This window comes from Pogoniulus pusillus, chromosome 10, assembly GCF_015220805.1.
Source record: "Pogoniulus pusillus isolate bPogPus1 chromosome 10, bPogPus1.pri, whole genome shotgun sequence".
NCBI lineage: Eukaryota > Metazoa > Chordata > Aves > Piciformes > Lybiidae > Pogoniulus > Pogoniulus pusillus.
This window is the reverse complement of record NC_087273.1, coordinates 38,686,163-38,704,768: the sequence shown is the minus strand read 5'-3', so window position 1 is coordinate 38,704,768 and position 18,606 is coordinate 38,686,163. Positions and strand designations below refer to the sequence as shown.

The 18,606-nt window shown below is 46.4% G+C and overlaps 1 protein-coding gene across 1 annotated transcript; it reads right to left on the bottom strand.

Moving 5' to 3' along the window:
• Window positions 1-2,730: 2,730 nt before the first annotated feature.
• LOC135178941 (uncharacterized protein DDB_G0271670-like) lies at window positions 2,731-3,435 on the bottom strand. Its single transcript, XM_064150363.1, has one exon. The coding sequence runs from the start codon at window positions 3,433-3,435 to the stop codon at window positions 2,731-2,733; it is 705 nt and encodes a 234-aa protein (XP_064006433.1).
• Window positions 3,436-18,606: the final 15,171 nt, after the last annotated feature.

Here is an 18,606-nt window from a genome sequence, read left to right as displayed (position 1 = left end):
AATCCTACAAAGCATCGTTGAAGGACTGATGAAGCTTTTAGGATGGGGGGAGGGAGAAAGGAAGGAGAAAAGGTGAAGATGACATTTTATTTTATTTTAAAAACATATATTAAGGGGAAAAAGACCTGAGGGCCCTAGTGGATGGAAGGATGACAATGAGCCAGCAATGTGATCTTCTGGTCAAGAATGCCATCCGATGCCATCCTGGAGTGGATTAGGAAGGCTATGGTTAGTAAGTTGAGGGAGGTTCTGCTCTTCCTCTGCTGTGCTCTGGTGAGGCTGCATCTGGAATATTGTGTCCTGTTCTGGGACCCTCAGTTTAAGAAGGACCTCAGGGAATTGCTTGAATTGCTGCCCAGGGAGGTGGTGGAGTGGCTGTGGCTGGAGGTGTTCTTGCCAAGCCTGGCTGGGGCACTTAGTGCCATGGTCTGGTTGGTTGGGCAGGGCTGGGTGCTAGGTTGGGCTGGGTGAGCTTGGAGGTCTCTTCCAACCTGCTTGGTTCTATGATTCTATGATTTAATGAAAACATTTGTATCCAAGGATTCTTTCTATTAACAGAAACTGATCTTTCTCTGTTGGAGTGTAAATTTCTGAACTACTAAATGAAGAATTAAATTAAGATGCACTAAATTAAGAATGCAAAGAATTAGGAACTGAATTATAATAATAAATTAAGAATGTAAATAATTTAGAATGAAATTAAATTAAATTCTACTAATAAATTAAGAATTAATTACATTACCCTAGGAAACCTGAGAAGAAGGGCTGGAAAACCTCAGGCTTTCCTGATTAAGATATTCTCCTGGGAGAGGAAAACTACAGTTCCAAATCTGCTTAGGCAGGGCAAAGAACTGCAGCCAGTGCTTACAACCTGCTGGATGAGTGCTTTTATCCCATGAAAGGAGGCACAGAGTCAGACACCTCCATGAGTGAGGCACTTTTCTGTCATGATGGAAAGGAAGGTTTTGTTTAAAGCAAACCCTTCTCCAGAGGGACTGTGCACAGCAGGCAGCATGCTCTGAGGTTGCCTTTGATTTCTGTGTCCTTGTGAGGGGAGTGCTAATTAAAAATGAATTACCAACAAACAAAGCAACCCCAAAACTGTAACAACCACAGCAACAAATCTCTTCATAAGAGAGAATGGAAAGGAGAAAAACCATACTAATAGTTTGGTGTAACATAGAGGGGACCAGGTACTTAATTTAGGAATATAGATTTCATAGCTGCAGTCACTTAGCAGTGGTGAGGTTTTGTTTGTTGGAGAACCAGAGAATGGTTTAGCTTGGAAGGGACCTCAAGGATCAGCTAGTTCCAATCCCCTGCCATAGGCAGGGACACCTCTCACCAGCAGAGGTTGTCCTTCTCTGTAGAATTAGAGTCTACTTTTAATTTAGAATCTAAAATAATGTAGATTGAATTTTGATTTAGAGCAAGAATCTACTTTTAATTTAGAATCTAAATTAACTTTGATTTAATTTTGATTTAGAATAAGAATCTAAGAGGTTGTAGTCAGGTGGGGTTGGGCTCTGTTGCCAGGCAACCAGCAACAGAACAAGGGGACACAGTCTCAGGTTGTACCAGGGGAGGTCTAGGCTGGATGTGAGGAGGAAGTTGTTGGCAGAGAGAGTGATTGGCATTGGAATGGGCTGCCCAGGGAGGTGGTGGAGTCGACGTCCCTGGAGGTGTTCAAGAAGAGACTGGCTGGGGCACTTAGTGCCATGGTCTGGTTGACTGGATAGGGCTGGGTGCTAGGTTGGACTGGCTGAGCTTAGAGGTCTCTTCCAACCTGCTTGATTCTATGATTCTATGACACAGTCTCAGGTTGTACCAGGGGAGGTCTAGGCTGGATCTTAGGAGGAAGTTGTTGGCAGAGAGAGTGATTGGCATTGGAATGGGCTGCCCAGGGAGGTGGTGGAGTCACCATCCCTGGAGGTGTTCAAGCAAAGCCTGGATGAGGCACTTAGTGCCATGGTCTGGTTGACTGGCTAGGGCTGGGTGCTAGGTTGGAGTGGATGATCTTGGAGCTCTCTTCCAACCTGCTTGATTCTATGATTTTATTTGTAATCTAAAATGAATTCATTTAGAATAAGAATATATTTTTAATCCAGAATCTAAATTACTTTAGGTTTATATTTAATTTTAGTTCAGAATAAGATTCTCAGTCTATCCTCCCTTGCCCTATCCTGGGGTGCTTAAGCAGCTCAGTTTCCCAAGTGCTGCAACCTCAGAGTTGTTTTGCTTGTCAACAGAAGCATCATATCTGCTCTTACATTTTCTTCTGGGCAAAAACGAGTTCTGCAAATGGTTGCAGCCTCTCTTTGCTGCAAACACTCCTGCCTGTTGAGAAGCATATGTTCAACACAGCACAGAGTTCTATTAATGCAGCACCGGTGGCAGAGACTTGGCTGCTTCCCAGCACCAACTGACAAGCAGCTTCTTGGCTCTGTGTCTTTAATGTAGCCTCTCCACACTCCCAGGAATTTCTGCTTTGACATGATATGAGCCAAGGAGCTGCTACAAATCTCAGTGCCCCTGCTCCCAGCAGTGAGGTGAAAACAAGTTGCTGTGCATGTCTAATAAAACAACATTCTTTTTTTTTTTGGTTGGGTTGAGTTGGTCTATTTCTTGGTTTATTTCTTTGTTGTGGTTTGATTTGGTTTGGTTTTTTTTTTTGCTCAAATGAACTGCTATAGGATGGTACCAAATGTTGACATTTTGGTCCAGATTTAGTCAGTGTCCGCTGCCAGCTGAAATGTTCTTCGTACTGCTGCTGCTGGTGATGATAATGCTGCTGCTGCTGCTGATGATGATGATAATGCTTCTGCTGCTGCTGATGATGATGATAATGCTTCTGCTGCTGCTGATGCCACTACTGCTGCTGCTGCTAGTGCTACTGATGCAACTGCTGCTGCTGATGATAATGATGATGCTGATGCCATTACTGCTGCTGCTGGTGCTGCTACTGCTGCTGCTGATGCCACTACTGCTGCTGCTGCTACTGCTGCTGCTGCTGCTGATAATGCTGCTACTGCTGCTGCTGATGCCACTACTGCTGCTGCTGCTAGTGCTACTGATGCAACTGCTGCTGATGATGATAATGATGATGCTGATGCCATTACTGCTGCTGCTGGTGCTGCTACTGCTGCTGCTGATGCCACTACTGCTGCTGCTGATGCCACTACTGCTGCTGCTGCTAGTGCTACTGATGCAACTGCTGCTGCTGATGATAATGATAATGATGATGCTGATGCCATTACTGCTGCTGTTGGTGCTGCTGCTGTTGATGATGATGCCACTACTGCTGCTGCTGCTACTGACTGCTGCTGCTGATGATGATAATGCTGCTACTGCTGCTGCTGATGCCACTACTGCTGCTGCTGCTAGTGCTACTGATGCAACTGCTGCTGATGATGATAATGATGATGCTGATGCCATTACTGCTGCTGCTGGTGCTGCTGCTGTTGATGATGATGCCACTACTGCTGCTGCTGATGACGATGATAATGCTGCTGCTGCTGCTGCCACTGCCACCTGTGGCTGATTATATTTGTCTGCTTTGAAGGTGTTTTCATCTCTAATGATATAGAAATTCCATCTATAATTGTACAGAGTTTTGTTTAATTGTATCCTGCTGGGCTTGGCATTCACAGCATTTCCTCTTGCAAAACATGTTTATCATAGAATCACAGAATAGTTTAGGTTGGAAGGGACCTCAAGGATCTGCCAGTTCCAACCTCCCCACCATAGGCAGGGACACCTCCCAGTAGGATAAGTAGCTCAAGGCCTCACCCAGCCTGGTCTTGAACACCTCCAGGGAGGTTGTGGAGAACAGAAGCACGGAATGTGATCTTTGGTCACATTCTGTGCTTCTGTCCTCCACAACCTCCCTGGGCAACCTGTGCCAGTGTCTCACCACCCTCATTGTAAAGAACTTCCTCCTAACATCTAGTCTAAATCTCCCCTCTTCCAGTTCAAACCCATTCCTCCTCATCCTGTCATTGACCTTGTCAGTAGTCCCTCCCCAGCCTTCCTGTAACCCTCTTCAGATACTGGAAGGCCACTCTAAGGGTCTTTTTAAAAGCCATCAACATTGGATAAACCCAGAGAAGAGATTTTGCTTTTCTTCCTGTGGTGATACTTTTCCTTATTCTTCTTACACACAGCAGCTTTAGACCCTGAGCTCCTCTTTCCCAGACAAGCAGCTCATGTTTACCAGAAGGGCAAAGACATATCCTCAGCTTCCTAATGAGGGACTTTGGCTCAGCTCATAGTTGAGAGAGATTCACTGCTGGTAAAATGTAGGCTAAAGGAAAACACAAACCTTTCACATTTCCTTGCTGTCAATCATCTGCAGCTGATATATTCTAAGGCTTTACCTATCATTGTTTTATTTACCTTTATGCAGTAAAAAATCTTGCCCAAATGGGATCTTGAGGGATTTTTTAATGCTAGTTTTTTTCTTGCCAGGACACAAATAACCATCCAGCACTATCTCTAAAGATTTGAGAAGCTCTGACAAAGTTCTTTAAGGGCAAGGAAGAAGATATCCTGCCAGAGAATCAGAGAATTAAGCAGGCTGGAAGAGACCTCCAAGATCATCCAGTCCATAGTGCTTGCATCATAATTGATAAAGGAAGCTAGAAACTACTCCTCTGGTGTGGAAAAGTCTTCTCAATTATCATAGAATCATAGAACCAAGCAGGGTGGAAGAGACCTGCAAGATCATTCAGTTCATAGTGCTTGCATCATAATTGTTAAAAGAAGCTAGAAACTACTTCTCTGCCGTGGAAAAGTCTTCTCAATTATCATGGATTCAGAGAATCAACCAGGTTGGAAGAGACCTCCAAGATCATCCAGCCCAACCTAGCACCCAGCCCTATCCAACCAACCAGACCATGGCACTAAGTGCCCCAGCCAGGCTTGGCTTCAACACCTCCAGGCACAGCCACTCCACCACCTCCCTGGGCAGCCCATTCCAGTGCCAATCACTCTCTTTGCCAACAACTTCCTAACAACATCCAGCCTAGACCTCCCCTGGCACAGCTTGAGGCTGTGTCCCATTGTTCTGGAAGTACTTTCTCCTAACCTATACCTCCTCCAGCACAACTTGAGGCTATGTCCCTTTGTTCTGTTGCTGGTTGCTTGGGAGAAGAGACCAACCCCCACCTGGCTCCAACCTTCCTTCAGGTTGCAGACAGCAATGAGGTCTATGAAAATATTATCCAGAAAATGCTTCTGAATAATTCAGTCCATCAAGTAGAAGGAGTTTCTCTGGCACAAATGAGATCCTTTTCTTTGTCATCTAAAGATGCTCTGCTTGACTTTTAGCTGTGATGTGGATGGTTGAAGAGTGTCATGGCCTTTCTCTCACTTAGATCTATGCCAAACACTTTGGCAAACATGAATAGAATAACTAAGCATGCCCACTATAGCCAGGATTGCCTTGCCAACCAATATAGCTGCAGCAACACATCTTCATAAGAACATCCAGGGGGTATGGAATAGTGATGTGAAAGGATCAGCTCCGTGCTGTGGCTTAAGCAGAATCCTTCCCTCCTGTGGTAGTACCTGGATGTCAACTAATGTAGTCAGTTACACATCTTAAATGATTCACAGAATGGCTTAAGTTGGAAGGGACCTTAGAGATCTTCTATGCCAATCTCCCTGCCACAGGGAGGGACACCTCTCAAATAGACTTTGCTGCTCAAGGCATCATCCAACCTGGCCTTGAATGCCTCCAGGGGGGAAGCATCCACAACCTCTCTGGGTAACCTATTTCAGAGTCTCACCACCCTTGTACTAAAGAACTTCCTCCTAAGATCCATGGAATCACAGAACATTAGAGGTTGGAAAGGAGCTCCAGAGATCATGGAGTCAAATCCCTCCACCAAAGCAGGATCAGCCAAGGTAGTCTGCACAGGAATGCATCCAGGGAGGTTTTCAAAGCCTCCAGAGAAAGAGACTCCACAACCTATCTGCTCCAGGGCTCCAGCACCCTCACTGTAAAGCTTCTCCTCATGTTGAGGTGAAATCTTCTATGTTCAAGCTCATATCCATTGTTCCTTATCTTATTACTGGGGACCCCTGAAAGTAGATTTGCCCCAGCCACTTGACACCCACCCCTCACATATACATGCACATTGCTGAGATCCCCTCTCAGCCTTCTCTTCTCCAGACTAAGCAGCCCCAAGGCTCTTAGTCTCTCTCCACAGCAGAGATGCTCAAGTCCCCCAATCATCCTTGTGGCTCTAAATCTCTTCTCCCTGAGCTTAAACCCTTGGTGGTTGTTGTCTCACCTAGGGTAGATGGAGGTTTCAAGTAAGCAAATCACAACACCTAAGAGACAACGCAGTAGGAAGAAGCTTTCCTAATCTGATTGTTCCTATTTCATCCACTTACTCAAAAGGTTATTGGGGTTGATTGTTGTTTCTATTCATTTTGCTTTTAAGAGCTGAAATAGGATGGGAAGTGTGAAGAAGCAAAATTACATTGAACTCTATGCACAGGTCCAAATAGCTGACTGCACAGTTCCACTTCTGTGTGCACTGATAGCTGGCAAAAGGCAGCAAGCAAATGATAATGATTCCTTTGTACAAAATGCTCCTCTGTTTGGATCTGGATGACATCAAAGCAGAGTATCTGTCAGCTTCCCTTAGCTTGTCAGGTCATAACAGCAGCTTAGAGAAACCAAGCCTCACCTGCAAAGAGACTCGGAATCACAGCAGATGAAGCTTGTGTCTAAAACAGAGACGAAAAGAAAGCCAAACAAAAGCCTAGCAGAGGTGGGAGACTCTCCACAATATTTTAGTGCAGTGCTTGAATTTCAGGCTCTGTTGCCAGTTACACTGAAGCCAAAACAGTTCAGCCTCTGAGCTCTGGAAACTTTATTTTTCAACCCATCTTCAGATAGATATGACAGAAGTATTCTTGGAAAGTCATCTGACAAGCACAAAGGGCGACAGATAAAGAGCATAAACACACATCTGAGCACCTTGCAGGATGAGTCTGCAGGAGTGGCAGCTGGGAGGGGAAAAAATAATTGGGAGAGCTCTGCTGGTAGGTTTTTGCTTGTTTGTTTTCGCAGATGAGTTGATTTTGGTTAATAAGTCTGCAAATTTGAGCTCTACAAGTCATTGCTACTAAAAAAGTCAAGATAGTTTATTCCAAGAGCTGCAAAAGTAAATGTTAACTTTTTTTTCCCTTCACTGAAACAGAAGGAAGTTGTGGTAAGCTTCTTTTTCTGGCAAGAGAAGTAGGTGCAATTGTTTTCAGCAGAATCACAGAATTCATTAGGTTGGAAAAGACCTTTGAGATCCTCAAGTCCAATCATCAGTCTCACACTGACAAGTCCTTGGCTAAACCAAAGCCCTCAGCACAACATCTAATCACTATGAATCACTATGGTGGGAAAGGACCATGAGGTCCAACCTTCATCCCAGCAGCCTTCATCACCAGGCCATAGCCTCAAGCACCACACCCACTCTCCTTTTAAACACCTCCAGGGATGGCAACTCCACCACCTCCCTGGGCAGCCTGTGCCAGTGCCTGACCACCTGCTCAGGTAAGAACTTCCTCTCAACAGCCAAACTAAACCTGCCCTGATGCAGCTTGAGGCCATTTCCTCTTGTCCTGTCATTAGGAATTTGGGAGTAGAGACCAACTCCAGCCTCACTACAACCTCCTTTTAAGTAGTTGTAGAAGACAATAAGGTCCCCTCTCAGCCTCCTCTTCTCCAGACTAAACACCCCCAGTTCCTTCAGCTGCTCCTCATAGGTCACATTTGCCAGACCTCTCCCTTCTGTGCACCCACTCCAGCACCTCATTGTTCAATGATAGAATGTCAGGGGCTGGAAGGAACCTCAAAAGCTCGTCCAGACCAATCCCTCTGCCAGAGCAGGATCACCAAGACCAGATCACACATCCTGGTGGGTTCTGAATACTGAATATCTGCCAGACCTCTCCCCAGCCTCATCACCCTTCTCTGCACTGCTGCAGCACCTCAATGTCCCTCCTATACTGTGTTGACCAAACCTGGACACAGTACTCTAGGTGTGGTCTCACCAGTGCTGAGTACAGGAGCATGATCAGCTCCCAACTCCTTCTGGTCACACCATATCTGATCCAGGCCAGGATGCTGTTAGCCTTCTTGGCCACTTAGGCACACTGCTGGCTCATGTTCATCCAGCTGGCCACCAACACCCCCAGGTCCTTTTCCACCAGGCAGCTCTCCAGCCACTCCTCCCCCAGCCTTTTCTTGCCATTTTAAACACTGGCTGGCTGTCACAAGAAGCAGCAAGGCTTAAAGACAAAGCATGTCCAAAGCACAATGTCTGCTGCACTCATAGGCTTGCTGAGATGTATAAGAGCAAGAACACAAACATTGATGTCAGTCTCTCTCTCTGGCTTTTGGGACTGCATGAACTCCTCTCTCCTTAACTTGCTGCCTGACCAATACTTCTGCTTCCTAACCTTCCTGGCTGATCCTCCAAACTCACCTTGAATGTAGGGCAAAATCTGGTGCAAGGTAGAGGGGTGGGAAGAAGATGGAAGGGCGGTTGGGAGCCCCTCCTGGGAACTCTGCTTTCTGGGCAGGGTGCTGTGTTTCTGTATTACTTTGTAACTTGTACATTTCTGTATGTATTGTAACTACCTGCTTGTGTATTGTGCTAAGCTGTAAATATAAAGCTTCATTCATTCCAGTTCCAGAGTGGCTGAGTCTGGTCTGGGTGGTTTTCTTAAGTTGGGTGGGGGCAGGCAACACCCAAACCATCACAGTTGGACTGGATGAGCTTGGAGATCTCTTCCAACCTGACTGATTCTATGGTTCTGTGATTCTAGTGTCATGGTCTAGTTGATTGGACAGGGCTGGGTGCTAGGTTGCACTGGATGATCTTGAAGGTCTCTTCCAACCTGCTTGATTCTATGATTCTATGATTCTAGTGTCATGGTCTAGTTGATTGGACAGGGCTGAGTGTGAGGTTGCACTGGATGATCTTGGAGGTCTCTTCCAACCTGCTTGATTCTATGATTCTATGATTCTAGTGCCATGGTCTAGTTGATTGGACAGGGCTGGGTGCTAGGTTGGACTGGATGATCTTGGAGGTCTCTTCCAACCTGCTTGATTCTATGGTTCTATGATTCTAGTGCCATGGTCTAGTTGATTAGACAGGGCTGAGTGTGAGGTTGCACTGGATGATCTTGGAGGTCTCTTCCAACCTGGTTGATTCTATGATAATGTTTCAAGCTCACCCATCAGTGCTGTCAATAAAGCATTTAGTTTCAAGTGAGAACTGTCAGGAAAACTGTTTCAGTTGTTTCTTTGCAAGTCCAGGCAGCAACAGTCCATGGCTGTCACCAGTTTAACAAGCTCTGGCCTGAAATAGCCTGAACTTGGATTGCTTTTTGTGCACACTGCAAAATCATCTGGATTTGGGAGGCAACAGGAAGGCTACAGAGCTTACTAGAGACACTTTCCTGCCTTCCTGGCTGCCAGAGTTAATCCTGTGTTCCTGGGAATGGCATGGCTCAGCACAGACAAAGCCATCGCCGTGTTTGATGGGCTTTGGTCGTGTATTTGTTTGCTGCCTGCTGCTCTGTAAATACACCAGGGAAGGACAGGAGATGGAGATAGATTCGTTTTTGTTGTGGGTTAGAAAAGCAAAGGGGAGAAATATTTGCAAGCTGGAGGCTCCCCATTTGCTGACAATTAGATAGAAAAGAGATGCATCAATTGACATCTGTTCTGGAAGCGAAACAGTGTCATCAATACCCTGGCTGCTGAAGTGCTCTCTGCAGCATTGGTGATGTGCAAACAGCTCATGTGAAATGGATGAGGATTTTTTCCTTCTTACATCTCCTGCCTTTCAGTGGTGCTGTTCAGAAAGCACACTTGAGTGATTTATTGTGGGGGCTGTTTTTTTTTCAGTGCACACATCATTCCTATGAGTCAAAACAATGCTCTTCACGTGTGCCAAGGATATCTATTGTGTGTAGGTATAGGGGGAAAGGAGATATTTACCAGCTGAGCTACAACTTCTTTGTAGAGATGTTTGTAGCTTCTTGAAGCCTCATAAATAAACCAAAGCCTTTTATGCTGCATGTGAAGTTTTGAGTTGAGATTTGCACTGCAGACTATTATACATAGCCTTGTAGTGGGGACTGGAGTGGGAATCTGAATGAGTCCACAACAGCTTAATGCATCATCAGTGCAATCAGGGCCAACTCCAGGCAGTTGCCTAGACAGCAAACTGGAGTGGACAGGAAAAAACATCCATAGCTTAATTACCTTTCCTTAGCTATGCTGTAGGTCTGTGTGATGGTTTGGGTGTTCCCTGCCCCTCCACACTTGTGAAAATCACCCAGACTATGCTCAGCAGCTCTGGAAATTGAATGAAGCTTTAGATTTACAGCTTAGCACTAGGTACAAGCAGGGATTTACAGTAGCTATAGAAAGAGACAAGTTGTAAAGGAAATACAGAAACACAGCAGCCCTCCCAGAAACCAGAGTCCCCAGGAGGGCCTCCAAAACACCCTTCCACCTTCTCCCACCCCTCTACCTTATCCCAGACTTGCCTTACATTCAAGGTAGCTTGGAAGATCAGGAAGCAGAAGGATTAGTCACACAGATGGCAGATTAGATTAGAGAGAAGTCCACGCAGCCCCATGAGACAGAGAGTGACTCCCTTATCTATGTGTGTGCTCTTGTTCCTATACATCTCAGCAAGCCTGAGTACTCAGGAGAGGCTCTCAACCACCCTTCCACCTTCTCCCCACCCCCCTACCTTACCCCAGGCTTTGCCTTGCTTTCAAGGTAGTCTGGAAGATTAGGAAGCAGAAGGATTGGTCACACAGATGGCAGGTTAGGTTAGAGAGACATTCATGCAGCCCCAGAGACAGATTGACTCTCTTATCTTTCTTTGTGTTCTTGTTCCTATACATCTCAGCAAGCCTATGAGTGCAGTAGCCATCACCACTGTTTCTTTTTCACTGGCTAGGGCTGGATGCTAGTTTGGACTGGATGATCTTGGAGGTCTCTTCCAACCTGCTTGATTCTAGGATTCTAATTCTTCTCACCAAAATACCCCAGCTAGGCTCAACCTAGCAGAGTCTGGAAAGTCATTCTGGTTGGTGAATATTGCCAGAGAGGTCAAGGTGTGTGGGACAGAGCTGACTGCTATGTGGAACTAGGTCAGGAGAAGAGAGGCACTAAGTGTGGTGTGAAATTCTGCCACCCTATTTACCTCTACTTCTCCTTGCTATGTCTTCTTTCACCAATGAAGGGCCAGGCATACCTCCCCGTGGTTACAGTGGCAAAACTCATCTTGTTTATGGTGCTGGTAGGTCTTGAGCTGCTTCCAAACACAGCTATGAGAGCAGAAGGGAAAGCAATTCAAATGCCATTACCAGAAACCCATTTGTATGACCTTTATAAACGTCCATTGTGTTTTTCCACTTTTCTAGATGAATGAGTGCCATAAAAGAAAGTCTGAGGTGATGAAAAATTCATAGAGTTTAAGATCTGTGAATTTTTCTCCTGGTAGCTCTTTTATTATCAGATCTGACAAAATCTTTTGAGAGGTACATCTGGTCTTAATTAAAAGCTTCGAATTGCAGAGAGTCTATCACATCATTCAAAAAGCTCTTCCAGGCTTAATTACAACCACTGTTAATAATGCACAACTTCTACATCATTAAAGTTTGAGATTCAGTTTCCAGCTATTTGATCACTTCATGCCTCCTGCTGTTAATTCAGGAAGCATTTAGTGTGACCTCTCTGTGTTGTGATCTATAGAAGGATCAGGCTGCATCCAAGGGGACACAGTCTCAAGTTGTGCTGGGGGAAGTATAGGCTGGATGTTAGGAGGAAGTTCTTCACAGAGAGAGTGTGATTGGCACTGGAATGGGCTGCCCAGGGAGGTGGTGGAGGCACCATCCCTGGAGGTGTTGAAGCAAAGCCTGGATGAGGCACTTAGTGCCATGGTCTGGTTGGTTGGGCAGGGCTGAGTGCTAGGTTGGACTGGATGAGCTTGGAGGTCTCTTTCAACCTGTCTGATTCTATGATTCTAACTTTATTCTCCAAAACTTAGAGTCTTCTCTTTGTCATGGGTCAGCTAAAAAAAAACATTTCCTCTTATGGAGACTTCCAAGACCCATCTGGATATGTTCCTGTGCAACCTTAGCTAGATCCTATGGTCCTGCTAGGGCAGGGGGGTCACGGCTGAGGGAGCTGGGGGTGTGCAGCCTGCAGACGAGGATGCTCAAGGGTGATCTCGCTGCTGTCTACAACTACCTGAGGGGAGGCTGTAGCCAGGTGGGGTTGGGCTCTTCTGCCAGGCAACCAGCAACAGAACAAGGGGACACAGTCTCAAGTTGTTCTGGGAAGGCATAGCCTGGATGTTAGGAGGAAGTTGTTGGCAGAGAGAGTGATTGGGTTAGAATGGGCTGCCCAGGGAGGTGGTGGAGTGGCTGTGGCTGGAGGTGTTGTAGCCAAGCCTGGCTGGGGCACTTAGTGCCATGGTCTGGTTGATTGGCCAGAGCTGGGTGCTAGGTTGGACGGGATGAGCTTGGAGGTCTCTTCCAACCTCATTCATTCTATGATTCTATGATCTCTGGAGGTCCCTTCCAACCCCTAACATCTTGTGACCCTGTGTAAAAAACTATGCACTGCCCTGAAGTAATCTGGAAGGCAATTTTTGATGCATCAGCTTAGATCTCAGAAGGAACAGGTTCATTAATAGAGCTTATTACCTATTCAAGTTAACTAAGCTTGTTATAACTAGCTTGGGCACCTGTGTGCATAGCTACACTGTGTTATGCAGACATAAATGGTCTCTCTGGCACCATTTACAAGTTAAAAATAATAACAAAGGTACTCAGAATAGCAGAGTACAGATAGAGAAGGCACTTTAAAAGAAATCTCAAGGCCAAAACACACTATTAGGGGAAAAAAAAAACCCAAACCCCTGTTACAGAATTGGAATCTTCCCAAAATGTAGCCTTTAAAAGATCTGGCTTAAATAGGAAATCATTTAATACAAATCCTGTGTCCTAGGCTGAGGTCACTGTGCCTATAATCCAGCCTAAGTCAGTCAGGACTTTGTGGTCTGTTGTAACGACCTTGGTATTTCTGCTCCACTTCCCTCACATGAATTAGAGGTCAGTAGCAATCTACTTAACATTTAGCAAAGCAAATGTTACATTTGGGCAGCAATGGGAAGTGCTTGGAAATGTGGTGGGCTTTTTTTTTTACATCAGCACTGAACATATTTGCAATAAGCACTTGCTCAAAAAGGCTTGAGAGACAGGACATGTGAGCAGAGGCTGAGGCAGCTGGGGGTGTGCAGCCTGAGTCATGGAATCAACCAGGTTGGAAGAGACTCCCAAGATCATAGAATCATAGAATCAAGAAGGTTGGAAGAGACCTCCAAGCTCCTCCAGTCGAACCTAGCACCCAGCCCTGCCCAATCAACCAGACCATGGCACTAAGTGCCTCATCCAGGCTTGGCTTCAACACCTCCAGCCGCAGCCACTCCACCACCTCCCTGGGCAGCCCATTCCAGTGCCAATCACTCTCTGTGAAGAACTTCCTCCTAACACTCAGAATCAACCAGGTTGGAAGAGACTCCCAAGATCATAGAATCACAGAATCAAGAAGGTTGGAAGAGACCTCCAAGCTCCTCCAGTCCAACCTAGCACCCAGCCCTAGCCAGTCAACCAGACCATGGCACTCAGTGCCCCAGCCAGGTTTGGCTTCAACACCTCCAGCCACAGCCACTCCACCACCTCCCTGGGCAGCCCATTCCAATGCCAATCACTCTCTCTGCCAACAACTTCCTAAGAACATCCAGCCTAGACCTCCCCTGGCACAACTTGAGACTGTGTCCCCTTGTTCTGGTGCTAGCTGCCTGGCAGCAGAGCCCAACCCCACCTGGCTACAGCCTCCCTGCAGGCAGCTGCAGGCAGCAATGAGCTCTGCCCTGAGCCTCCTCTGCTGCAGGCTGCACACCCCCAGCTCCCTCAGCCTCTCCTCACAGGGCTCTGCTCCAGGACCCTCCCCAGCCTTGTTGCCCTTCTCTTGACACCTTCCAGCACCTCAACATCTCTCTTGACTTGAGGAGCCCACAACTGGACACAGTGGCCCACATGCCTTGTCATGTAGTTCAAGAAATCACAGTGTTTGAATTCTTTGTTATGTAAATCATCTTAATATCAGCCTTAACTATTGTTTGGCTTCCAAACCAGCAAAACCAGGAGACACTATTCATCACCACTGCCACCCTGAGTGTACCCATATGGGTTGTAATCTGCAGCTTTCCAGGTGTTTATTAGTGCTTCCAAAGCTGCTAAATGCAAGCCTGCACATTGGTGTAATGAATAGACCTACAAAAGATATGCTTAGTTAAGATTTGTAGTTGTGCTCTTGCACTGTAATGTGTAATTTAGTAGCTTCTTAATCACATAACCTGGAGACAATGGTGTAGATCATAACAGGTTTTGTTTTCACTCTTTATGATTTAATTGCTACCTCTGAAGGTTCTGCTTGGGCAGTAAGAACATTTTTCATAGATATTCCTCAAGGGGTGGACAATCCATTTGAAAATCTCTTCCAGCTACTGCTAATTTATGGTTGCTAGCAAATAAGAATACTGCATGAATAGCTGCTGGTGGAAGGTCACCTGTGATGGGAGAGTGGGATTTAGGCCAGGATCCAGAGCTGACAAAGTCATTAGGAAGGCATGCACTACGTGGGAATCACAACAGGGAGCTTACATCAAGAGAGCAAAGCTGCAGCTGAAATGCAGCTTCTGATAAAATGGAAAAACAATAAACCCATGTGGTTTTGCCCCAAAAGCAGAGGAGAGATGTGACTGCTCAGGCCACACCTGGAGTGCAGTGTCCACTTCTGGGCTCCTCAAATCACGAGAGATGTTAATATAATCTTTTGCAGGTGGGCAGCAGAGCCAATGGCATCCTGGGCTGGCTCAGGAGCAGTGTGGGCAGCAGGACAAGGGAGGTTCTTGTGCCCCTGTGCTCAGCACTGCTCAGGCCACCCCTGGCGTGCTGTGTCCAGGTCTGGGCTCCTCAATTCAAGAGAGATGTTGAGGTACTGGAAGGTGTCGAGAGAAGGGCAGCAAGGCTGGGGAGGGTCCTGGAGCAGAGCCCTGTGAGGAGAGGCTGAGGGAGCTGGGGGTGTGCAGCCTGCAGCAGAGGAGGCTCAGGGCAGAGCTCATTGCTGTCTGCAGCTTGCTGAAGGGAGGCTGTAGCCAGCCAGGTGGAAGTCAGTCTCTTCTTTCAGGCAACCCTGGGAGAAGTGTCGCCTTTTTCTATTGTCTCCCAACAAGAGAACAAGGGGGCACAGTCTCAAGCTGTGCCAGGGCAGGTCTAGGCTGGATGTTAGGAGGAAGTTGTTGACAGAGAGAGTGATTGGCATTGGAATGGGCTGCCCAGGGAGGTGGTGGAGTCACTGTCACCCTGGAGGTGCTCAAGAAAAGCCTGGCTGGGGCACTTAGTGCCATGGTCTGGTTGATTGGGCAGGGCTGGGCGCTGGGTTGGACTGGCTGAGCTTGGAGCTCTCTTCCAACCTGGGTAATTCTATGATGCTATGATTGAAGAAAAGCCTGGATGAGGCACTTAGTGCCATGGTCTAGTTGACTGGATAGGGCTGGGTGCTAGGTTGGACTGGATGAGCTTGGAGGTCTCTTTCAACCTGGTTGATTCTATGATTCTATGATTTCATGCCTCGGTTCTTCATGAGCAACCTTTAGTTGCAATCTAAGCATAAAACTCCCCCACAGCAACCAATTGACCTCACGAGATTCTGATGCTAAGTTCTTCTCTGGCCCAAAGTACACCATAGATTTGCTCATCCATATGTCCAGTAGCTGTAGCATATTCTGGGTCAAAAGTTAATGACTTGGAATTTTTTGCTGGTTTGTGTTTGTGGTGGATTGTTTTTTTTGGGGGGAGGACTTGGGAAATTTAATGTCAATAATTTCTTAGACTGATGAGAAATTAGGGCAGGCAAAAGAAGCTGCCTTCCTCTCCCACTCTTGTGGCTTTATATTACAGTTAATTTGCCAATATACTGTATTTAACCTGGTAACTTCTAGGCACATGTGGCAAAATAGCCACAGTATAATCATCAGGCCTGGGCTGCCACTCCTGCAGATGAACTCATCCCTGATGTTTTAAAACCACTTCCATTGGAGATTGTTGCTGTTCAGCCTGGAGAAAAGAAAGCTCCAGTGAGACCTGACAGCAGCCTCCAGTACCTTAAAGGGTAAAGAAAGCCAGGAAGAGACTTTTTAATGAGGGCTTGTAATGATAGGACAAGAGGGAATGGATTTAAGCTTTAAGAGAGCAGATTTAGAGTGGATATTAGAAAGAATTCTTTGCAGTGAGGGTGGTGAGACACTGCAAGACATTGCCCAAGAAGGTGTTCAAGGCCAGGCTGATGAGGCCTTGAGCAATCTGATCTAGTGGAAGGTGTCCCTGCCCATGGCAGGGGGTTGGAACTGGGTGACCTTTAAGGTCCCTTCCAACCTAAACCATTTGTATGGAGAAAAAAGGCTGCCCAAGCAGAAACAGCCCCATTTGCTTTATATGCAGTGCCTGAGACAGTCACAAATAGACTTCAAATTACCTCTGCATGTAGCTGGCACTTTTCAAGGGGCAGTTTTGCAATCTACTTAAGCTGGTCTGGCCCAAAACTGTGCTGCCCTGTTGTGTCTGCAGGAGCAATTATGGACCAGCGAGAGACTGCCAATGGTTCTGACACAAAGGGGCTGGCAGCAGAGCAGAGCTGGGACAAAGAAAGAGCACAGCACTGCAGCTCTTGGCAGTTGCTCCATCTTCAGTTTCTCCACCAACAGTGACAGCAGGCACTTTGCAGCCCATGAGCACTCAAACTGTGCAGTGTTGGAGAACTCTACTGAAATGGAACAAAAATCTCCATGACACAGAACAAAATATGCAACTTCTTTTCTCATTTTCTCACCCAGTGTGATAAACTTAATCATGTGTCCTGGATTCAGCTGGAACAGAACTAATTCTGCTGGGTGATTTTACTTTTCAGCCAAGTCTCAGCTAGTAACTGCACTTTCTGAAGCTAATGGCATGTTTTTGCTATGTCTGCTTCCAGAAGTGATAATGCTCTATGCTTATTGCTACAGCAAAGGCTGGGTTTGCTGAAATGCTCATGCCTGGACCCGTTCCTGTGCAGACCAAGGTCACTACTACATTTTGTGTACCACACTGGGGGTGCCAAAAGTAAGAGGTGATGTGTGTGGGCAGGAGCAGACAGGACAGATGACACTAAACTCACCAACAAGGTATTTGATTCCATATACATCATATGCAGTATAAAGCTGAAGCAAAGCTGGAGGTGGAGAGACTCAGGCTGGAGGTGAGGAGGAAGTTGTTGAGCAGGAGAGTGGTGAGAGACTGGTATGAGTTGCCCAGGGAGGTGGTTGAGGCCCCATGGCTGGAGGTGTTTAAGGCCAGGCTGGATGAGGCTGTGTGCAGCCTGCTCTAGGGTAGGGTGTCCCTGGGCATGGCAGGGGGCTTGGAATTGGATGATCCTTGTGGTCTCTTCCAACTCTGACTGAGTCTATGATTCAAGAGTCCACTGTTTCTGGGCACTTAGTTACTTCAGTTCAGCTCCCACTTGAAATACCTGTTTCTTTTGTGTATGTGAGTCACTTCCTCACGTCTGACAGCAGCATCTCATTCATTTATGCACCTTTGAAACATTATCCTCTTTGACACTGGCAAATGTCTTGTTGCAATCCAGCTGATGATCCTTCTCTTCACTTCCATCTGTTAGCACCTGGCCTGTACTCAAGCAGGGCAATGCTGTCAGCGTTTTCAGGATCATTCAGATGACAGCCTTTGGTATCAGTGTAGAATGCCCTCCCTGAAGCAGTACCCCAGAGCTCATCACCAGCAGCGACACACGATTCCCTATAGGGAGAACTTGAAGTGGCAGGCAGGTCAGTTTCTCTGTGAGTCAAAACTCCTTTTCTCAGTAGCTATTTTAGAGCATCTTTTTTCCCCCCTGCTGATAGCTCAGCAGCTTTGCTTTTCAGCTACTCATAGTTACAAAGAGCATTTGAAGGTGTAGCACTAGAATGCAATTTATTGCCAGTCAGTGTTTCTACAAAGACAAACGTAACTGGTAACATTTAATAGGTACTTGGGCAATTAAAAGCTGTTCTGAAAGTGACCTTGATTTTACTGACCACTCTTTAAACATGGTTATGCAATCAAGCACGGCAGAATGCCAATGCCACTCAGGCTCATTTTAATGCAAAAGAGTGGGTTTCGACCCAGGGACCCTACTTCTAATTGCCTTAATCCAACTCCTTTGAGGTTTGCTTCACTTAATTCATAGAATCATAGAATCAGTCAGGCTGGGAGAGACCTCCAAGCTCATCCAGTCCAATCTAGCACCCAGCCCTATCCAGTCAACTAGACCATGGCACTAAGTGCCTCATCCAGGCTTTGCTTGAACACCTCCAGAGACAGTGACTCCACCACCTCCCTGGGCAGCCCATTCCAATGCCAATCACTCTCTCTGGCAACAGCTTCCTCCTAACATCCAGCCTA